Source organism: Malus domestica, chromosome 10, assembly GCF_042453785.1.
Source record: "Malus domestica chromosome 10, GDT2T_hap1".
In the NCBI taxonomy this organism is placed as follows: domain Eukaryota; kingdom Viridiplantae; phylum Streptophyta; class Magnoliopsida; order Rosales; family Rosaceae; genus Malus; species Malus domestica.
In genome coordinates, this window is record NC_091670.1 from 29708767 (window position 1) to 29730709 (window position 21943).

General features: G+C 35.7%; 3 protein-coding genes across 3 annotated transcripts; 2 read left to right on the top strand and 1 right to left on the bottom strand.

Moving 5' to 3' along the window:
• The first annotated feature begins 1787 nt into the window (after positions 1-1787).
• On the top strand, positions 1788-6106 carry LOC103445618 (protein CUP-SHAPED COTYLEDON 3). Its single transcript, XM_008384632.4, has 3 exons — positions 1788-2225; positions 4584-4849; positions 5487-6106. Exons 1-3 carry the CDS (start codon positions 2057-2059, stop codon positions 5865-5867), a joined length of 816 nt encoding a protein of 271 aa, XP_008382854.3. The 5' UTR covers positions 1788-2056; the 3' UTR covers positions 5868-6106.
• Positions 6107-7735: 1629 nt separating this feature from the next.
• Positions 7736-13032, top strand: LOC103445620 (putative lysine-specific demethylase JMJ16). The gene is made up of 9 exons (XM_008384634.4): positions 7736-7856; positions 8646-8918; positions 9529-9600; positions 9753-9830; positions 9981-10472; positions 10565-10798; positions 10961-11125; positions 11273-11638; positions 11896-13032. The coding sequence occupies exons 2-9, from the start codon at positions 8679-8681 to the stop codon at positions 12904-12906; spliced, it is 2658 nt and encodes an 885-aa protein (XP_008382856.1). The 5' UTR covers positions 7736-7856; positions 8646-8678; the 3' UTR covers positions 12907-13032.
• On the bottom strand, positions 13019-14453 carry LOC103445619 (probable arabinose 5-phosphate isomerase). Its single transcript, XM_008384633.4, has 2 exons — positions 13649-14453; positions 13019-13564 (listed from the first exon to the last, which is right to left on the bottom strand). The coding sequence occupies exons 1-2, from the start codon at positions 14354-14356 to the stop codon at positions 13184-13186; spliced, it is 1089 nt and encodes a 362-aa protein (XP_008382855.1). The 5' UTR covers positions 14357-14453; the 3' UTR covers positions 13019-13183.
• Positions 14454-21943: the final 7490 nt, after the last annotated feature.

Sequence of the window (21943 nt, forward strand, 5' to 3'; positions counted from 1 at the left end):
TTACAAAATTTGTAGTTCCATTATCTTTATTTGGACGTCATTGTGCTGGATAAAAAGCCACATATATGTACATATGCGGATTGGTGACCCCAGTCCAGTCATCATCTTCAATATTATTAGCAGAACAATTATAATTAGAATGATACATGACAAATACCCTTTTGTCCACACAAATTATTATTGGCCTTTTATACACTACTCACCCGAGGCAAAAATAACAAATCAAATTAATTGAGTAAGATAAGCATAACAGCGTGTCTAATGGGCCTATGTCCAGTAGCGGAGCTAATTTGAGATCAATGGCTAATTATGACCTCAACAGCTTCCTAATATCATAGATATTTATTAGTAGATTTATCTTTGGCTCCAATTAAGGAGAGAGTTAACCACGTTGAATTTCAACCTATTATTGCTTCTTCTTTCTCCAATTTTCTTCTTTCTTTCCTGTGTCTTCCTTCTTTTTCTTCTTGTGTGCAACCCAATGGTGGGTACCGCATGCTCGATGTACGTAATGGTTAGCTAAAAAAGTCTTGGCAGGCAGGTCTTGACAGTCTGTTAGCCTGGACACACCTTGGTAGATGCAGATAAAAGAACACAACATCTAACCATAGATGTCATCACAAGCTTTTGGCGAATGTTGGTAGATTTTGATAAGTCTCTCCACCAAATACTCGACGAAATGGTACAATGAATTTTTTTGTTTGGTCGAATCATGACCCATTATTGTAAAATTCTTGCTTCGTCACTGCCTATGTCCATCATAGATCATTTGGTGGGTCCCACATCAAGGACAATCTTGTGACCCTACAATCACACGCATCCAAAAATATTGTTCTGTGATAGAAAATTGAACAGATGAAACTCTTCTGAGTTCATGATTCATGTAGTACGATATTATTCAATTTAAATTTGTTCCAGTAGTTAATTAATCATATTTTCTCTTGATATGTCAATTTTCGATCCCTTATGAATGAAATTGTTCACGTGCCTTCGGTAATTCGATTGGGGTTTAGCTGATTTGATCAAGAATTATATGTCACGTTATTTTCGTATCATAATTAGGTACAAATCCTAGTTGCATGGCCGGACCAATTTAATAATATTAGTTACCGTGATTATGATCAAACACTTGTTTCAAAATAAGATTATTAATAGTTAATGATATTTCAATCATAGTAAGGCATATTGTCCACAAACGTCACTAGCATAAGACAATGCAGAAAAGCTTCATTATATGATTGTTACTAAGGAGGCATGCAATAATGAAATGCTCTTGAACTGATCAAGACTTAGAAGAGCTTGAATTTCCTACAAAATGAATTACTCAACTATCCCAAATTACTCAATTATTCCAAATTTAACATTTTCAAATCGAGAAAATCACATACTCATTACATATTATAAACCACATCTCTAACGAAAATTATCAGGCTCGCGGTAAACCTCTGTTTTATGTTATAACGAAAATTATCAGACTCGCGGTAAAAAGTTAATTACAATGTTCTGTTTTATGTTATAACTAAAAAGTTAATTACAAAGTTAATTAACCCCATTTTATAATATAAATAAAAAGGGGGATTTTGGAGGGTTTCATATGAAATTGGTTGGCTCTTTGTCCATATATGTGGCATATTGCTATAGTAACCTTGACCCCCCACAACAAGATTTCTTGTAACTTTGGTTTTTCTTGAAACTTCTTACTATAACTAACTAGTTACAAAAGCATGACCTTTGCTATTTAGGAGGGTAATGTATTAAGAAATTCTAACAGGCAACAGAGACATTATCATCCTTATTAACCATATAATTAAATATTTAGCCAACCTTTGGCCCTCTATAAATTAAATATTTCCAACAAGGGAATCAAAAGCCTCTTTTAAATTCCATCTTCCCACCACACATAACCTAAATTTTTCTTCCAAGGATCCAAGTATACTTCAATAGTTCAGAGAAGAACTAGTGCTTCTTTTCTGTTGCTAGCTACAACCCAAATTATCCTTTATCCACAGATTTGAGCTCTCTCCTTATTAGTTAAACAGGATTAATTTTAATTAATATGGGGCTGAGAGACATTGGAGCTACACTGCCTCCTGGGTTTCGGTTTTACCCCAGCGATGAGGAGCTGGTCTGCCATTATTTGTACAAAAAGATCACGAATGAAGAAGCTTTGAAGGGTACTTTGGTTGAAATTGACTTGCATACCTGCGAGCCATGGCAGCTTCCTGGTACGTACGTATTACTTTGATTAATTACTATTTCTATATGTAATCACTTTACTAATCTCCTTGGTTTTTTCTTCTTCATTTCTTGAATCTTTTCACTTCTCCTTCTTTATCTTTTCGCCCATCAAGATTCAAGTTGATGAGGATTGTCATGGTTTTTTAGTACTTTTCGGAAAAATAACATTGACCATTTAAAAGATCGATGAAATTAATCTTTTATTCCAAGACAAAGATTTGTTTTCTTTTCCGGGTCGGAAATCACAAAGATTTGTTTAAGTTGTGGTGTTTTTGTGTCATGGTGGATGACATGATGAATTTCGAAAAAGATCAGAGAGAAAGTTGATGACTGACTTTCGAAAAAGATCAGTGAGAAAAGAGAAAATGGAATTTTCTTTCTTTCTATATTTTTATTTCCTTCAGTTCTTTTTATTGATTTCATTCTACATACATATGTATAGCCAACTTTTTTCCCATCACATGGCCTTCAATTCATTGCTAATTATACATAATTGCCAAAAAAAAAAATATAGGAGACTTGAATCCATAATATTTTCATCTTCAAACTTAAGCATATACCATGTGATTTTACTCGGATAAGGTTTTGCAGATGCCGCTTCGGTTTTATGTAAGTCATTATGTTTTTTGAGTAATGAAATCCTACTTTGACCCAAAAAAAAGTTAATAACATCATACCATTACATCTCATCAATATTGAGACTAAACTAGAGTTCACAATTAAGGTATTTACATGTCTATACTTTTACAAATATTATGTATGAATTAAAAATATTATGTATATGTGTGTGTGTGTGTGTGTCAGTCAGGCCATGGCTGGGTAGATGCAAACTTTTGAGGAAGAATGACTCCTGAAATATGTATGGAATCTCTAGCCATACCAGATGTCATAGGGATTCCTACCTTTTCAACCAAGAGAATAATTAATTAATTACTAATACGTTATTTCACATCTCTTCGATTTGCCACAAACAGTAAGCACTATGCATGCTTGTTTCATCCCTTGGTTTACTATAATACAAGTTTTTATTATAAAAATAGCAGATATAGTTTTCATATACGTAAGTATTCCGTATATCCTCTCTCTCTCTTTCTGTCTCTCTCTCTCTCTCTCTCGCGCACACACACACAGCTGTTTTCATGCAAATCGTGTGGCTATAATTCGATCATTTGATGCCTGCTGTCATGTGCAACAATCGTCCCCAGTTGCCCATACATATCGAAACCGTCCATTTGAAGTGGGACCTTTGCTTTGTTTATAAACGGGCCAGATGTTTTCATGCCTAGCAAGCTAGATGTGATCGATCTTCTGTGCTTAGTGTATCATTAATAGCTACTAATTATAATTATCCTTATCCTTGTTATTTCAAATAGGAATCATCTACCTACCACCCATATGTCCCAATTGTCATATAGTTAATTTCCTTGGCCTGATCTGACAGGGTCTTCTAAACTATGTATTAATTGTGAGATACCTTGAATAGTAATTAGTTTTCTTTATCTTCTTAGGCAACCATCAGATAAGAAGGAATAAATAGAAACTTTAGGTTATTCTTAGGAGCAAATCTGCTTAATTTATAGCCTTTGTATATCTTTTCAGTCCATCCGTCCGTAATATAAGAGAGAGATACACAACTAAATATATAACCAAAAATAGGTAGAAATTTCTCTAACCTCAGAGCCAGAAATTTAAAGATAAACTATAGCTTACTTTAAATTTTATTTTATTTCTTTTAAATAAACTAAATGGTTACTCATGGTTTTGTCTTTAGTGAAAATGTGACGCGTGCATTATCGTACTTCCCAAGTCTTTTTTTTTTTTTCAAGGCATGCATCACTTCAACACACAACTATTCATCAAGAATATCATCAAATTTTCCATGTTCAGATAATCAGAGTGATTTGTGCCTTTGAACCCTAATGGATATATATGGTCCTTACCTATCACTCATCTCTTAGTCTCAGCTTAGTTTCCTTAGACATAACTCGATCGTCTGAAGATGATCTTGACTTGCCAACACATTTGGTGACTCAAAACTTTAAGTTTTTTGATCTTTTAAGTGAAAAAAAAAAGATAAAATGAAGCAATGTTACATAACAAATGTCACTTTTCTTACTTTTGACCAATTTTCAGACCCTACAATTCTTTGATAGGGGACTTTTGTAAGTACTTTTTGTTTGGCCAGAAGTTAATTTCAATGACAAGAATATTGAAAATGCTACATACGAAAATTCCTAATTAGCTAATTAGTATTGCATGCATATATATATATATATAGCAAATGATATAAGATTAATGATAATGGTGATAGTGAAACTTTTGTAATTCTATTTTGGTTACTGTAGAGGTGGCAAAGCTGAATGCCAATGAGTGGTACTTCTTCAGCTTCCGTGACCGTAAGTATGCGACGGGGTTCCGGACCAATCGGGCGACAACATCTGGATACTGGAAAGCCACGGGGAAAGATCGGATGGTGATGGAGCCAGGAACTGGGGAGATCGTAGGGATGAGAAAGACTTTGGTGTTCTATCGGAATAGAGCTCCTAATGGAATCAAAACTGGTTGGATTATGCATGAGTTCCGGCTGGAGACGCCACATATGCCTCCTAAGGTAATTTCATTCCTAGTACTGTTCATATATTATCTAAATTTCCATATAATAACTAATATATATGTGTGTGTGTGTGTATTATATCTTGCATGCACACGCCACAAATATTCTTCACCTTAAGATATAAAGTTTAATATTCAGTCACGTGAAATTCAAATCTGCACGTCAGAACAGACCCATCGTTTATTGGTACACCAATGCAACATTCACTCCAGTGAACTGTCTTTGAGTGAGAGATCATCAATCACAGGAAACCGGAAGGACAGTATGGGGTTCAGGCATCAGCATCATCCATGGAAAATTTTGAAACAGTCCAAAATTTGGTGGGAAAGTATGAGTTGATGTATCATGTATCTATAACTCATCATAGTAACATTCACACGGTATACGATATTTATTTCGTGCGTGCATCTGATACACCATGTTGCATGTTAATATGATGCATCAATCAACCCAAATTATATCACTTCTACATAAACTAATTAATGAAACTGAGCTATAATCATTCAAATCGCAACAATATATTGTAGCATTCTATATATTTCATTAAACATATGTATATTTTTAATAATGTTTTTACATGTTTTAACTGCATTTTTGCAAATTAAGCTCACTATTTTGTTCTTTTGTTTCACAGGAAGACTGGGTTTTGTGCAGAGTTTTCCACAAAGGCAAGGGACCAGAGAACAGCACTAAACTCAGCCCCCATGATTTTATGTTGGAGACCACACCATGCACTGTTCCTTTAAATTTAGTTCCATCTCCTCCAACTCATGGCCAAACAATGCCTTGTGTGTACAACCACAACCAAAGCAACTCTTTCCTGAATCTCCTGCAGCTTTCTCATCAGGAAAAATACACCAACTCTTCCATCCCCGAATTAAACGCGAAAAACGACTGCGAGTATGGGTTTCTATGGGACATGAATTTAGAAGACGGCAGCTTCGACAATGGGGTGGCTCCAAATTTGGACGAGATGAGATTTGAGGTGGATGAGAACAGCATGGTTTTGCTCTAAATGAAGAAACAGACATATTCCAAACCTCATATTAGACAGATACCCAATTTGTTGATTTGTGACATATATTTATGTTTGTGGTATATATATATATATATGGCTTGATTGGAAAAAGGTTTATGCGTGCTTAGTCTTTGTGTCTAGGGTTTTTTTCTTTCTTTTCCTCTTGTATACAGTCCTGCAGGCATTTGTATAAAATATCATCAATAATTTAGTGTCAGACACATTTATACTTCCAATATATCCTTCAAACAAGTGATAATGAAGTTCCATTTTGATCTGTCATAGACTTTGGCAAGATCTATCCTTCTATTTTTTAAAGAAAATTGAGGTTCCACACCATAAAATTAATTGATACTATGAGAAGTAGCTAAACTTTTATGAACATGCAAATTAGATCCTTTAATTTCCCGACATAGAATTTACATTCTCAACATTCTCTTATAACACGTGATCCTGAAACCATATATCTTCATCAGTCGACAGTTTAAGTTTGCTGTATGCAGCAGTACATTATTCTTAATTTCTGGCACCATGGACCATAGCTGTATTGTCTGTTTATAATTATTGTTCGAAAACTTAAACCAGTTTCCTTCTTTGTTCTATTGATTTTGACAGGACAATCATGAGTGTAGCCTGGTAGGACAATGAAGAATACGTTTTATTTAAAAATTTATATATACTTAGAAATCATGCATGTAATAAAAATAAAGTGTAAACTATTGTTTCTTCTAATTTGGTATTGCTTTTTCCTTGGTGGTTAGTGCTCATTTTAGTCAAATTACATAGACATTATTCAATTATATGTATACAGTATTATTAATAATAATGATGAATTAATTAATCTGCTTGCACGTAAATATATAGAAAGAAGAAAACCAGATTGAAGATGCATTGCAAATGACAAAAAAATCCTAATGCCCGATATGACAAGGGGGGTTAATCGTATGACTACCATGTAATGAATGTGTCCATGTTTGTTAAACCCTCAAGAGAATTCAGATTAACATACATATTTTCAACATTACACGTACAACAACAAATAATTATACATGATAGAACACCTTGTTTATCCCTTCATATAATGTTAAGACGGTTGATATGATTACACGTCACTTGCGCATTATGATAAGACTCACATCCATCAACGATCAAGAATAAATTCTACGCACTCTCATGTACGACTAACCCTAGTAAATAATGTCAAAGAAGGTTGTATCAAAATTTATAAAATCATATATATATATATATATATATATTAGTGAGGCTAGTTGGTAAGACAGTGTCCGTCCTCTTGCACGTATATTAATACGAATTCCCTATATGGAGATTACAGTAGTTTAGGAAAGACCCATGACTTCAAAATCGGTTGAGCTGAATTTACATTACGTACTAGCCTATTAGAAAACTCGACAATTACAAGACTCTCATACACCCCGGCTATGTTAAAATTTAGGTTGGACTAAGAGGGTTTTATAAATACATTCAATATTATCTACACTGGGGTGAGGGAGTTGGCTCAACTTCACAATGGGTTAGCCATAATACTTTTGTTTGAATTAGCGTTTGGCGAGAATCAAATCTAAGATCTCTCACTTACACGTAAAGAAGAATATCATTAGACCGTGACCGTAATACTAAGTGACGGTTGAATTAAGAGTTACCCATACGGCCTTAGGTATACGTCCGTCCTCTTGGAATATTGATTTGTTAAAAGAATTCATAAAGAAAAGAAAGAAAAAAAAAAGTGAACAAACTGCACAGAGGCCCATCAGTCTTTATTTGGGCCACCGAAGAGTTAAACCTGGTGTACTAAAATGATGAAAAGCCCATCGTGGAGCTACAAGAACCCGCATTGTGTGATCCAATTCAAGATCCGACAGCCATTCGGACTCGAGCACGTTTTCCTTTCGATTTCATTTGCCCAGCCATAAAAAACCCTGGATTTCAACTGAAGGACGAACAAATCCCGCCAATTTCAGCTTCTGGGTAAGCATTAATTTCTCCCTGCAAAAAGTAGGAGTTTTTTTTTTCTTGTTTTATTTTTCTTCCTTTTTTGGTGTATTTTGTGATGATACTGATGAAGAACTGCTCGGTGGTGCTAAGTGATTCTTTAAACTTCTGGGTTTTTTATTTTTATCAAATTGGGATAAACCCAATTTATATTTTTGCTGAGTGGTTCATGGGTAGGGAAGATTTGTGCACATGGATGGATGGGATTGATGATTCTGAATTGTTTGATTTTTCAGTCTAATTACATTTTTTGTTCTATTATCTGTTCAGTTTTTATTCACTTTTTTTCGCTCTATTTGTATATTTTTTAAATTTTCCCGCCGCACTTGTGTATATTACTGAGCTAGATAACATTCAATTGTACCAATTAAATTACTACTTTTTAATTCTAATATAAAATAAAAAAAAATGCTAGTGAAAACGAAAGTATCACTGGAAATAAAAAAAGAGATGATATAATCACAGGTTGTAATTGTAATCCCCAATCTCCTTATTTGTATGATTAGATCAATGCCGGTTTTCGGTTTTTGTGGTTGTGTTGTTGGATATCTTGAGATAATATGTTCTTGTTAGTTAGTTATCCTTTGGAATAGAACATGAGCAGCTTGTGTGAACTGTAGAACAATGGTTACCACTTCGATGTTTTCTCAATACGCTGTTTTAGATAGTGAATATATATATTCATCAATCATTTTCATTAGTGTGTGATTTTGTTTCAAGTATTTTTTCATTTTTCACTTTTCTTTGCGGTACCGTTGGTTGTAGAATGCAACAACGACCTTTCTACATTGTGAGAATATGGCACATAATTCAGTTCCGCCTGGTTTTGTGTGTCGTACATCCTTCGTGCTGAAGAGAGTAAACACTGTTGAAGAAACCAAGAATGCCTTTGTTGATGCTTCTAGTGAAGAGCCAGTCCAGATGGATACCACGTCTGACCTGACTGACATGGATAAGTTGAAAAGACAGAGGCCATGGATACTTTTCGACCAAAGTGATCTCAACTCAGAGGAGTCTGACTGTGAACAGTTTAATACGGTTTATTCCTCTCTTCCTCCTTTGTGTGTGTGTGTGTGTGTGTGTGTGAATATTTATTTGCTGCAGTTAAAGCATATTACTGCCTCACACTTGAATCTTAACTTGGTTATGTATGCTGATTAGGAGCTTGTATATATGTGTAGAGAGTAATAACTCCAGGTTACATGGTTCATCGCCATCTTAACTACAGAATAGAGTATTTATATGCTTTATATGATGATACTGAGACTTTTTTTTTGGAATAAAAAAAGGACGAGATTTTAGTGCTTAGAGAAACGGAATATTATCTAAAGTGGAGAAGTTGTACGTACCTTCGTAGTATTTGTTCTTATACTGTTGAGTAGGTTTAAGTTTATGGCTAACATTTTTAAAGGGGTAATCAATGTTCTAAAATATGTACTTGAAAATATCGAGGTCTTTGAGCCTTATAACCTCCTTTCCGTTTAGGAATTGTGGTGAAGGGTGAGATTCAGTGCTCAATCCCCTGCTGGTGCATGTATTGTGTTCTTATCAATTGTCAAAAGGAAAAATGTTGAGAGCTACTGTACGACAATTTCACTATGGCTTTATTCTAATCATTTCCTGAAGTTACATACATTTTCATTTTCAGGAACCCGCTACAAAACATTGCCTTCCGAAAGGTGTTACTCACGGATGTCCAGATTGCAGTGGTTGCCTGAAGGTTGATTTTCATTCACTAAGTTGATTCTCTTCCCTTTGAATTGTATAGTTATTGGGTACTAGTTTCAACATTTGCATTCGCCTTTGATTTTCAAAAATCATTACTGTGTCCAGTTCGCTCTGTCACATAATGTTTGTAAATTCTTGAAATAGGTGACTGGAAGGTGGCGTCCTGAAGATGCAAGAACAGATGTCCTTGAAGAAGCACCTCTTTTCTACCCTACAGAAGAGGTGATCCTTTTTCTGACTTTTACGACATTTGAATTTGTTTCGGGACTGACATCTTCGCTGAATCCTTTGTTTTAAAATTTTAATGCTCAATTTTTTGCTTATAAAATTTCAATCCTTGAATTTCTAAAGGAGTTTGATTTTGTCCGGCAGGAATTTAAAGACACTCTTAAGTATGTTGCAAAGATACGTGCAAGAGCAGAGCAATATGGTATCTGTCGTATTATTCCTCCTCCTTCCTGGAAACCTCCGTGTCTTATTGAAGGAAAAAAAATGTGGAAAAGTTCTACATTTTCTACCCATATTCAGCGAATTGATGGGATACGAAATCAGTATTCACCTAGTAAAATGGTTGGCTTAAATGAAAGCCCAAAAAGGAAGAGGAGAAGAATCTTGACAGTGGGATTGGACTGTGGATCTACCTCAAGTCCAGGTGAAACTGAACATTCTTATATCAAAGGTTTTGAAACAGAACCTGGACAAGAATTCACTCTTGAGAATTTTAGGAGTTATGCTGCTGATTTCAAGCGTCAGTATTTCCGCAAAAGTGAAGTCGCTGGTGGTCAAGAGAAGTGGGTGCCATCGCTGGAGAATATTGACGCTGAATATAAACGTATAGCTGAAAACCCAACTGAAGAAATTGAGGTGCGTTCAGAAATTGGGACGATCATTTTGTTACCTTCTGCTTTTCTATTGTGGAAGCTTGCTGTTAATTGTCATCTTGGTGTACTTTGAAGGTGCTTTGTGGTGATAATTTGGAGACTAAAGCTCTTGGAAGCGGATTTCCAACAGTATCCAGTGATTCCAATCCTTTGGAAAAGTCAGATTACCCTGAATATTTAGCTTCAGGTTGGAACCTAAATAATCTACCCAGATTGCCCAGTTCTCTTCTTTCTTTTGAAAGCCATGACACTTGCCATATTTTGGCGCCTCGGACTCGTGTAGGAATGTGCTTTTCATCTTTTCATTGGGTAAGATTTGATAATTTCCAGGGCTCTCATTTTGCATCTGTTGCTGAAAATGTTATATTTTTTTAAAAAAGTAGGATAAAGTATTCTTTTGGAACTTTATAGATAACGTATGTGGTTGTCTTGTGTTGTTTTTAGTTATATAATCTATGAATTTTTAAACAGAAAGTTGAAGAGCACCGCTTATACTCACTGTCTTACTTGCATCTGGGTGCTCCTAAAATTTGGTATGGTGTCCCTGGTAAATACTACGTTAATTTTGAGGCAGCCATGAGGAGTTCATTTCCAGATTCATGCAAACTAGAACACCCTGAATTGCATCATATGCTGGTGAGCTACTAGGATTATGATTCCCCCCTCCCATTTTTGTCAAAGTTCAACATTCAAAGTATCCGGTATTTTACAAGAGATGTTAACTTCTCTGTTGTCTTCTATTAGTATGTAGAGACCTTTCATGTCATGTAATTTTTGGTACAGGTTAAACAAATATCCCCGTCTGCATTGAAATCACAGGGTGTACCAGTCTTCCGTTGCATTCAGTCTCCTGGGGAGTTTGTTCTTGTCCTTCCAAGGGCTTATCATTCAGGATTTGATTCTGGTTTTAATTTTTCCGAGACAGCATGTGTTGCTCCCTTGGACTGGTTGCCTCATGGACAGGATGCCGTTGAACTTTACTGTGAACAGGGGAGGAGAACATCTATATCACATGATAAGCTGCTGCTCGGAGCAGCTAGAGAGGCTGTGAGGGCACAATGGGATTCACTGTTCAGGAAGAACGCTGCGGATAATATATTCTGGAAAGATGTCCATGGAAAGGATGGGATCTTAACACATGCATTCAAGGTAATTCCTCAGATTCTATCGCATCATATTATAGTCAACTGCTGATCCTGTACGTATCCTACATATCCTACATGATTTTGAACATTATCAAACTGACACTATACAATCATATGTCAGTTTTGCTTTTTGATTAAAGGGATTGTATTTTTAGGTCTTCTATCTTTCCTTTTCTTTCTCTGGTTTATATTTTACACCTAGTGAGACAGGTTATGCGTCTCCAAACCTGATTCGATGACCTGATTTTGTTTTATCTGTAGTCGCGCCTCAAGTCTGAAGGCAGTAGAAGGAAATATCTCTTCAACTCTGCAAAATCAGAGAGGATGAAATCAAATTTTAATGTTACAAGCAAAAGGGAATGCAGCATTTGTCTCTGTGATCTGCATTTTTCTGCAGTAGTTTGTTCTTGTTGTGAAGACAGATATTCATGTCTGCTACACGCAAAGCAGCTCTGTTCTTGTGCTTGGAGTGACAAGATTTTCCTCTACCGTCACGAGATCTGTGATTTACAGCTACTTGTTGAAGCTTTGGAAGGAAAGTTCGACGCAGTCTACAAATGGGGCAAAGATGATCTTGGACTGACGCTGCATATTCCCAAGAACAGTCAAAATTCACCGGGGCATGTGGAGGGTGCCTCTGACGCCAATAAACAGAAAGAGTCCATTTCTCGAATTAGGGAAGAAGTGAAGGCACGGATTCTGCGATCTACAACCTCAAACAAATCAAATTCAAATGATTACCCAACAGGATCCCCCGACTCTGCGACAGCCACTGGGAACGGGAAGAGTTCAGTCTCTAGCATCATGGATAAGGTGAAGGCTCATGCACTCCTCCGATCAACAATCTTCAATGAACTGAAAACAAAGGAGAATATAGTAGGACCTGCCATCGGCACAAACACAACAGGAAGCAATGCTACTCTTACGCCGAAAGTGGCTGCAGAGGGGACAACGAATAATGCTTCTCTTCTGCCGAAAGAGGCGATAGACATGATGGAGGGGACATCCGATGTGTCATCTGCAAGTACAAGTGAAACAAGCTCCTCAGACTCTGACGATGTAATACCAGATCTTAACATTCTTCTGCGCGGAAGACAAAATGTTCGATCCCCTCCGGTGAAAAGCAATGTTCCTCAAAAGCTTCCCAAGGGTGGTCGTCCGGCCGACAATTATAAGGCATCTTCTTCGAGCCATTTGGCTTCCAAGAGTCAAACCCCAAGACAGCCTTGTCCTCAGAGTCCAATTCTTATTAGTGATGACAGCGATGGTTAGTTATGCAATGCTGCTGAAATTGTATTTTGTATTGATAACATGTTGGTGCGTTTTTTCTGTTAATACGTTATTGACTATGATACAGTTTATCGATACCATATTAACAATCTGCTTTGCAACCAAGAACGGGCGTCATTTCTAGAGAAGAACCGATAATCGTCACATTAAATCGTAGTACAAATGTGGTATACAAAGAATTATTAATTAATGCGTAATAATGAATTACAACGTGACATAAAAATATCAAAAATATCAAAAATATAAAAGATCACATCTTTCAGAGGCCAGCTGAAACTAATCCATGCAGAGTGACGATCCCAATCACTTGATTCTGGTCATTGATGACCGGCAAGAACTGAACCGGCGACGGCGGCGCTTCCATCTTCTGCATGGCCTCGACCGCCATAGCGTCGGGACCTATTGTTCTGGGATGTCTGTTGCACATTTCACCAACCGTGAGCTTGAAGATAGCTTCCCCACTGGCCTTGAGAGTCCGCCGCAGATCTCCGTCGGTGAACGTGCCGATCAGGCGGTGCTCGGCGTCGATCACAAGCAGGCAACCACATCCTTTGCTCGTCAGCTTCACCAGCTGCTCCATTATCAGGTCCCCTTCCTTGCAGACCGGAAGCTCGTCTTCCTTTTTCATCACATCATTCACCTGCAATTTTAGAAAATTAGGAGAAAAGAAAAACCCTAGAATTGGATTGAAGATGATTGAAATTGGAGCTAAGCAAGATCGAACCTTGAAGATGAGGGATTTGCCGATCCTGCCGGCGGGGTGATTGGCGGCGTATTGTTCCTTGGTGAGATTTTTGGCGCCCATGAGCGCGATCGCGACGGTGTCGCCGAAAACCATTTGGATGGCAGTGGAGGTGACCGGAGCCAAATCAAAGGGGCAGAGCTCTCGCTGCAAGGGCAAATGCACGTTCATGTCGCAGACGGAGGCGAGGGCATTGCCGTCAACGGAGGTGACGGAGATGAGGAAGGCGCCTTTGGCCTTGGCGCAGGGGACGAGGCGGAGGAGCTCCTCGGTGGTGCCGGACTTGCTGAAGAGGACCAAAATGTCGGTTTTGGAGAGTGCGCCGATGTCGCCGTGGAGGGCGTCGAGAGGGGAGAGGAAGCCTGAGCGGATGCCGAGGGAGACAAGAGTCTGGGAGATCTTGTGGGCGACGAAGCCGGACTTGCCGACACCTGAGAAAAATATAGTGGCGCCGACGGAGGATTGTAGAAGGAGGGTTTGGGTGAAAGCCAGTGTGCGGGGCAGGTCCAGGTGCTGGAAGAAGAAGTTGAGGTGGCTCTGTTGGGATTTGAACAGGTTTAGGAGGGTAGTTTCGTCCATGCAGAAGGGGGAGGCGGCGGAGGAGGAGAATTGGGTTGTGGTGGTGGTTTTGGTTTTGGGAGGGGAATGCGGATTGATGAAGTCTGCGGAAGAAGGTGGCAGAGAACCCATGATTCCTGTACTGCTCTTGCTTCTAGAGAGAGGGAGGGGGAGGGAGAGAGATCTACGCGTGCTGTCGGTGGCGCTGAAATCTGAATAAATCAAGGGTGGCTCCACCACACACTTATTTTTTTAAAGAAAACTAATGAAAATGGTTTAAAACTTTGAGTTTTAATGATAATATAAAATAAAAGGTAAAATGAATAGTATCAGGATTGACTTTTAGTGTAAAAATGTGGTTTTTCGTTAAAGTAAATAGTACCTGGAGCTTTTCGTTAAAGTTCCCATTTTTTAACTGTTACGCTCTTCTTAATTTCTGACATCGAATGGATTAAAAAAAAAAAAGTGCAAGAAATAAAAATAAGGAGAAATTAGATTCTCATATCTCTTTTTGTTTCTTTATTAATTAAAATTTTTTTTTTAATTTTTTATTAAGGTCATTAGATATTAATAACATCATTAATTATTTCAACAATAAAATATTTTTTATTTCTAAATATATTCATTTAGTGTTATGTTACAATTAGTATATTTATATTTATGGATAATTTTTTATCATATATTTTTATTTTTAGTTTGTACCCATTTTTAATTTGCAACCCATTTTTAATTTGTACCAATTTTCTTTTCAATTTTAATCTGTACGCATATATTAATTTTTTTTTTGTGCCCATATTTAAAAAGTTTTATTTGTATTTGTACCCATATTTTTTTTACTTATTTGTATTCATTTTTTTGCTAAATGTACCCATGCTAATTATATGTACCCATTCATGTAATTTTTCAAAGTTTTAATCTTAAAATGTACTCATTCTTAAATATACCAATTTGTTATATGTAAAATGTACCATTTTTTTAATATAAAATATAGTCAATTTTTTTCTAATCTATTTTTAAACTTATATGGGTACATTCTTTTTTCTTTGATTTGAGAATGTATCCATGTCAAGTTTAAACAAAGAAATTTACTAATGTTATTAAGCCTAATATCTTTTTTTGTTGTTGTGATTTTGAAGAATGTACCGATGTTTTGGTGATACACCCCATCCCGAAGGAAGACATGCTAGCCGTCACGTGAGAGTGACGTAACCATTTACACAGTTCGGAAGCTTTAAAGATAATTACTAAGATATAACACCCGAGGGTGAATCCTACTTTTGTGAACGACATTTCTGGGAAGTTGCTCGTGAGTTCCCAAAAACAAAACCGTGAGAGCGTAGTCAGGGCCCAAAGCGGACAATATCGTGCTACGGTGGTCGAGCGGGCCTGGGAAGTGATCCGCCCCGGGCCGAGATGTGACATTTGGAACAATAGTTTTTTGGTTAACATTGATGAATGTACCCATGTTTATATATATATAAACACACATAATAGTATATTTATATTTTAATATTTTTAATCCCTCAAATTATGGTTTTTTATTTGAAATCTCATTAATATAAACAACTATAAATTTAAAATTTTAATTTAAAAAATATAGTAACATATATAGAATTAATTATCACATTAATTTCAGGGACTTCGATCAAAAATTGAAAACTAACAAAGTTTCAGTCAAAGAATATTTATAGTTAGGGATCGCATCTAAAGTCTCTCTAAAAATAAATGTGAAAACCACTATTCTAAATCAATCAATCAATTTTCATGTGGTCTTGACCCGTCTATTAAAATCAAGATCAATTAATAATTTAACCCACAAAGGTTGAAGTTGAAAAAATATTTTGGATTAAATCCTAGATTTTTTGTATAAAAAAATTTTAATTTTAATTTAAGCGTTTGAGATGGTTTTAAGGGATGTAGTTAATTTGAATTTTAGATTTAATAAATTTTTTTTAAGTGACAGATTTTAAAATTTTTTAATAGCCTCTAGAATTTTATATTTAGAATTTTGTTTTGTGAGTTTACTAATCGTGGAAAACGGATTTTATTTAAGAATTAAGGATTAGAACTTGCCAAAACCTAATAGTTGTTTGCGATTAGAATTTGAAAAAAAAAAAAATCCATGATGGATGAGGATGAAGAAGATGTAATCAAAGAGGACGATGATATATGTTCCGAAGATAAGGAAGGTATAGATGAAGATGAAGGGGTTGGAAGGTAGGATTCTTGATAGCATATGGTATATATACCATTCACCTTCAAATTCATCAAAATGCCTCACCTATTAAAATCCTACCAAATCTTTTGCATTCTCACTGCTCCTAGATTTATATGTATTCTTTAAAATGTTAATTGACTAGTACCCCTAGATTTAGATGTATTTTTTTAAGGAAAATGTTATTGACACTTCAAAAATCACATTCTACACTCTTTACAAGTGTATTTTTCTTTCCAAATATACAAAGTTTGGAGTGTAGAATGAGATTTTTTGAGTGCCAATAACAATTCCCTTTTTAAAATCCTCTTAAATCCTAATTTGACAACAACATGATTTCAAAATCTTTTCAAATCCTAATTGACTACACCTTGATTTTAAGGTCTATTAAAGTCCTATCAAATCCTAATTTAGCTACACTGCTTAAGTTCAGTTTTTATTTGGCTCTTGGACTGGCCATTAAAACCAAATGAGAAATTTCATGGGAAATTTTATTGAACCATATAATTTATTCTGAAAATATGACTTTAATCCCTCAAATTCATTTTTTTCCATATAAAACCCGACATAATTTTTTTACTCAAAAAAACCCCAATGACTAGGATCCACCTAAGTGAATTCATTAATTACATATTACTTTACACATTTTACATTTGTTAGATGCCCAAAATACCCCTATTGCATATTTGATGTGCAGAATTAATTCTATGTAGATTGTAAGGAGAGAGTTAATGATTTTACAAAAAGAAAAATAAGACATTAATGTTAAAAAATTCATTGCATATTAATATCAAATATGAGAATTGTTGGCTTAATTCTATGTATCTGGCATTATAAGTTCATATATATATATATATATATATATATATATTACAAAAAAAAAACCTAATATATGTAATAATACATAAAAAAAGTAATTTACCTACCATGTTCAAAAATGTTATTTGATTCAAAATGTGTGTGTCTATATATATATATGCGTGTGTGTGTGTGTGTATTTATATAATTCGACCATATTAATTTACCTACCTACTATTTGAAATGTTCGTTTCCAATTATGCAAAATATTGTATATCAACAACAAAATATTGCATAAACTTAGGAATTGGATCATGCTTTTGATTTTATCTTTTACCTACAAACAATCATATACATATTACTTTATATATTTTTACCAAAAAAAGGTCCCTAATAGGCTAATAGATGTAATAATGCATGAAAAATAATTTACCTACAATGTATACAAAAATGTTATTTGATTCAAAATATATAATCTGGGTTTTCTCAAAAAAAATAAAAAAAAATAAAAAAAATATATATATAATCTAGGTGTAGTATATATATATTTATATAATTGAAACAAATTAATTTACCTACCTACAAATTAATTTCCAATAATTTACCTACAAAAAATTATACCATGTAATATAATATCTTTTTTTCACTAATATATGGAGAATAATTTACCCATAACAAGAAGAAATATAATTTGATGTATTATATTGAAAAATATTATGTCATACTTATATTTATACAACAATAAAATGTGCCTAATATATGTAACAATACATGAAAAATAATTTACCTACAAGTTAGAGAAGTGTTATTTGATTCAAAATATATAATACGGATTTAGTATAAATTTTTTTAATAATTGGAACAAATTAATTTACTTCCCAATTAATGCAATATATATATATATCACAAAAAGGTCAATGTTTGGTATGATATGGATACAATTAATGCAATATAACAGTTTATATTTTTTATTTCACCTTTTCTACAACTTTTGACACACCCCGATCCGGAATGTCCATTAGGACCCCGAATCGAGCTGTGCTGGCCGCCACCTGGAAAGTGACGAAGCCATAAAGTGATGATAAGGGAAAAAAAAAACTTTGTTTTACTGACCCACTCAATTTTGTTTTGCGCCCCTCCAGGTTCTAGATAGCAGAGCCTTGGTGGCCACGAGGAATCCAGCGGTGTTCTGACAGAATTCACAAATGTAGAACTCACCCTCGGGTGTTTCATCTTAGTAATTGTATTTTTGTGTAAGCTTCCGAACTGTGTAAATGGTTACGTCACTCTCACGTGACGGTCAGCATACCCTCCTTCGGGATGGGGTGTGTCAACTTTTAATTTGGAATAAATTTAGGGAATTGGGAAAGTGGCATGAGTGTAAATAAATTGTATTAGTAGGTCAATAGTGTTTTGATGTGGCTGCAGATTTTTAATTTGGGCTTTTATTAGACGTTTATATGTAGATGAGTTTTTATCTAGGAATCATGAATTGTAAGGGCCAAAATCTAAAGCATCCAAATTTATTTCTACACCCAACTAAGACTTTGAATGTGAAATGTCTTTATTAGCATATTGCATAACTACCGTAAAGTATAAGATGAAATTAACAATAAAAATAAAATTTATCAATAAACCCACACCCTAATCATCACGTAATTTTTTTCCTATGTTCTATGCTAATAAAAACCTAAGACGACCTTCTAGGGAAAAACAAGCTCTTTTGATGGATGGATAGTGATATTGAAGTTTTGGCTAGCTCGCAATCAAATGTTGAATTTGGCTTCAGAAAACAGTAGCGACCTGAATTGGTTTTGCACATCGGTCATAATGCAACTTGGCTGGTCAATTAAACGGGTGGTGTGCCCATTAAAAGCAAATTCAAAATTTCAGACAAAGGGGAAACAAAACTCATCATTTATCCATTTGTAAGTCAGGGTTTTTTTGTTCCCTTCTTTTAGTACAAAATAAATTGATTTTTCTGCGTTTGTAAATATTGAGTTTGAAGTCATTTTCTAAGTGTAATTTTTTTTCGAAATCTTATGTGTGAAAACAAAAAAAACAAAAAATTCTTATATGGAGTTAAGGCATATTTTTTGGCATCGTCCTGGACCTCAAAAATATCAGGACTGGCCCTGCAGATAGAGCAGTTGTAGAGTTCCTCCTATTTTCATATCATTAGGACTTTGGAGGTGGCAATTAGTGCAGATAGAGCAGCTAAGGAGTTCCTTCATGTGAGTAGAATCCCATAATCTTTCGATGCTTAAATGATGTTCTCTCCTCTGTTGGCGGAGATAAGAGTCATCCGGGATGAGTTGGTGCTTGCAAAGTCGTTGAGTGTGGAGGGTCTCCCTAATTGGTCTTGGATCTGCCGTGAAGCAAATCGGACCGCTAATTGCCTGACTAAGCTTGCCGGTAAGTGTTAGAAACTTACTCTACATCTTCCACAATTGCACAGAGAGATAGTAACAGAACATGAGAACAACAATACAATTTCATTAACTGTCTTTCTATCTTTACAATATGCTATTTATCTGTTAACAAGTACCTAGGTACGAACAACCTTGTACATATGTCATCATCCTAATATGCCATCTGGCAGTATCCTAACAATACCCCTCCCTTAAAACCAATCTTACAAGTAAGATTTACAATTTCGAACTAAGTACAATTGAAAACCAGCAATAAAACCAGGAACAACACAATCACAAGAATGTATTCAAGGTTCACAATTTCTGGAAACTTAAGCTTATGTTCATGGTATAGTTCCCATGTAGCGTCATCTTGGAGTGGTTTTGCCATTGAACTAAGGATTCCGTAGCTGCAACACTTTCTTGATCATTCTTTTGTCCAAGATTGCAACTGGTACATCTTGCAAAATCCCAGCATCTGTGATAACTGGCAATGGCACTGATTTGAAAGTAATGCTGCCATTTGATTAGCATGATAACAACTATATTAATTTTCCTTACCCATCCTTGGCAAGTTGAGCTTGAGATGAACCCAAAAGATCTCTGACTGATTAATTTCTAGAAGTGCATATCAGCAAAAAGATGTTCCACTCTATTCCCCATCCAACAAAACCATGGCTATATTCTTGAAATCCCATAAAAACCGGCTCAAAAGTGCACAACCATTGGGCACCTATGGTTATATCACACTCTCCCAAAGGAAGAACAAGGGAATCTACCACAACTCACAAGCTGTTACCTACATGAATTTTTCCATTTCAGCCACTACAATATTCATATCATAACTGGCATGAGGGAATGACCGGTGATCACAAATTTGACCATCAATTGAAACATAGAAATTAGTGCCTAATCCACTAACAACCCTAGCAATTTCCTTAATGACCTCAACCTTTATCTCCATTGTAACACCAAGACTGCCTTTCATAGACTCAATAGTATACAACACAAAGTTGTCTGCATTGCTCTTGTTTTTACTTGGACACTTGTTTGTAATTCCCGAAATAGCAGTATAAGCCACTAGCTCAACAACTTTGCCTTCCTTCGGGTCTGGCTTCCCCACCCTTTGATCCAACATGCTTTACAGCCCCCTACCACTATTCGCTGCCCTGCGTATTCCACAACCCCCATTGGCATTGCATAATTGTGAAGATACTCTATTCCCTTGGCTGCATCAAGCGCAATTTTTATCCTCATTTTCCAAGAATTCATAATGCTACTATTTCCCTCCGCAAGTGATGTTCCATAAGGAAATGAAAAATCTTTTTCTCCTTTCCCAATTGTTCCAGAATTGCCGGCAAAAAAATCAGTTTGGTGATTGGATTGGTATCCAGACCCAGATCCACTCCATTTGGTTTGGTTTCTAAACTTCCACCAAACTTGCACATCAACTCATCATCAGTGGGTTCACACATTGGGTTAAAGCCCTTGATGTTGTCAGGCATCAAAGAAGAACTGAGCTGTACTTTGCCGCCCATAGTATCGTCTTTGTCATCAATTTGACACATATCATCATCATTGCTGTTTCTTCCCCAAATGGCTCTACTTTCCAGCAACTTGTTAGGATGTATAGTTGAGTGTTGCAAACTGCCCAAATTACACATATCATCCGAATCTGAGCAAGTTGACATCTCGAAGGTGTGCAGATTTGGAGAATATGACGGAGATTGGAGTTCTGAATCTTCCATGACAGAAGTACAAAAAGCAGGATCTGGTTCCATACTTTGCCCAGTTACGAATAGATGCTGAAGCAACTTAGATGCAACTGACCTCAATTGCGGTTCCCTGAATTTTGAGCCTCCACCTTTATCTCGAATACCCTTGCAATAGAATATATCATAATTGACAACAACACGACAGCTTGAGTCTGGCATTTCATCAAACACGTTGAGCAAGACGAGTTTTCTCAGCGAGTACAATAAAAGGCTTCTTCCAAAAAATTCTTTTTTTTCGCATTAAGAACAAAACGCAACTCACAAATTGCCAGAAAATCCATTGAGTTGAATTTAGAGAGACAAACTGTTCCATCTTTGTCATATGCAGTGGCATTTTCAGATTCATTTGTACAAGAAGAAATAAGGATTGTACTAGTCTCGTACCTGAATATTCTTGAATGGTCTTTCCAAATCTTGTCTTTTGATAAACCTCCACCTTTGTCACAAATTCCTTTATGGTAACCAAATTAAATAACAAGAACAAAACTATCGCCATTGCAAAACCCGCATGAGTGTGACA

Excerpts from the sequence above, each read along its gene's own strand:
- LOC103445618 (XM_008384632.4), top strand. The coding sequence starts at position 2,057 with ATGGGGCTGAGAGACATTGGAGCTACACTGCCTCCTGGGTTTCGGTTT. Across the intron at positions 2,226-4,583 it reads CGAGCCATGGCAGCTTCCTG|AGGTGGCAAAGCTGAATGCC; the intron begins GTACGTACGTAT and ends TGGTTACTGTAG. Across the intron at positions 4,850-5,486 it reads CGCCACATATGCCTCCTAAG|GAAGACTGGGTTTTGTGCAG; the intron begins GTAATTTCATTC and ends TTTGTTTCACAG.
- LOC103445619 (XM_008384633.4), bottom strand. The coding sequence starts at position 14,356 with ATGGGTTCTCTGCCACCTTCTTCCGCAGACTTCATCAATCCGCATTCC. Across the intron at positions 13,565-13,648 it reads GCAAATCCCTCATCTTCAAG|GTGAATGATGTGATGAAAAA; the intron begins GTTCGATCTTGC and ends CTAAAATTGCAG.
- LOC103445620 (XM_008384634.4), top strand. The coding sequence starts at position 8,679 with ATGGCACATAATTCAGTTCCGCCTGGTTTTGTGTGTCGTACATCCTTC. Across the intron at positions 8,919-9,528 it reads ACTGTGAACAGTTTAATACG|GAACCCGCTACAAAACATTG; the intron begins GTTTATTCCTCT and ends TTTCATTTTCAG. Across the intron at positions 10,799-10,960 it reads GCTTTTCATCTTTTCATTGG|AAAGTTGAAGAGCACCGCTT; the intron begins GTAAGATTTGAT and ends ATTTTTAAACAG.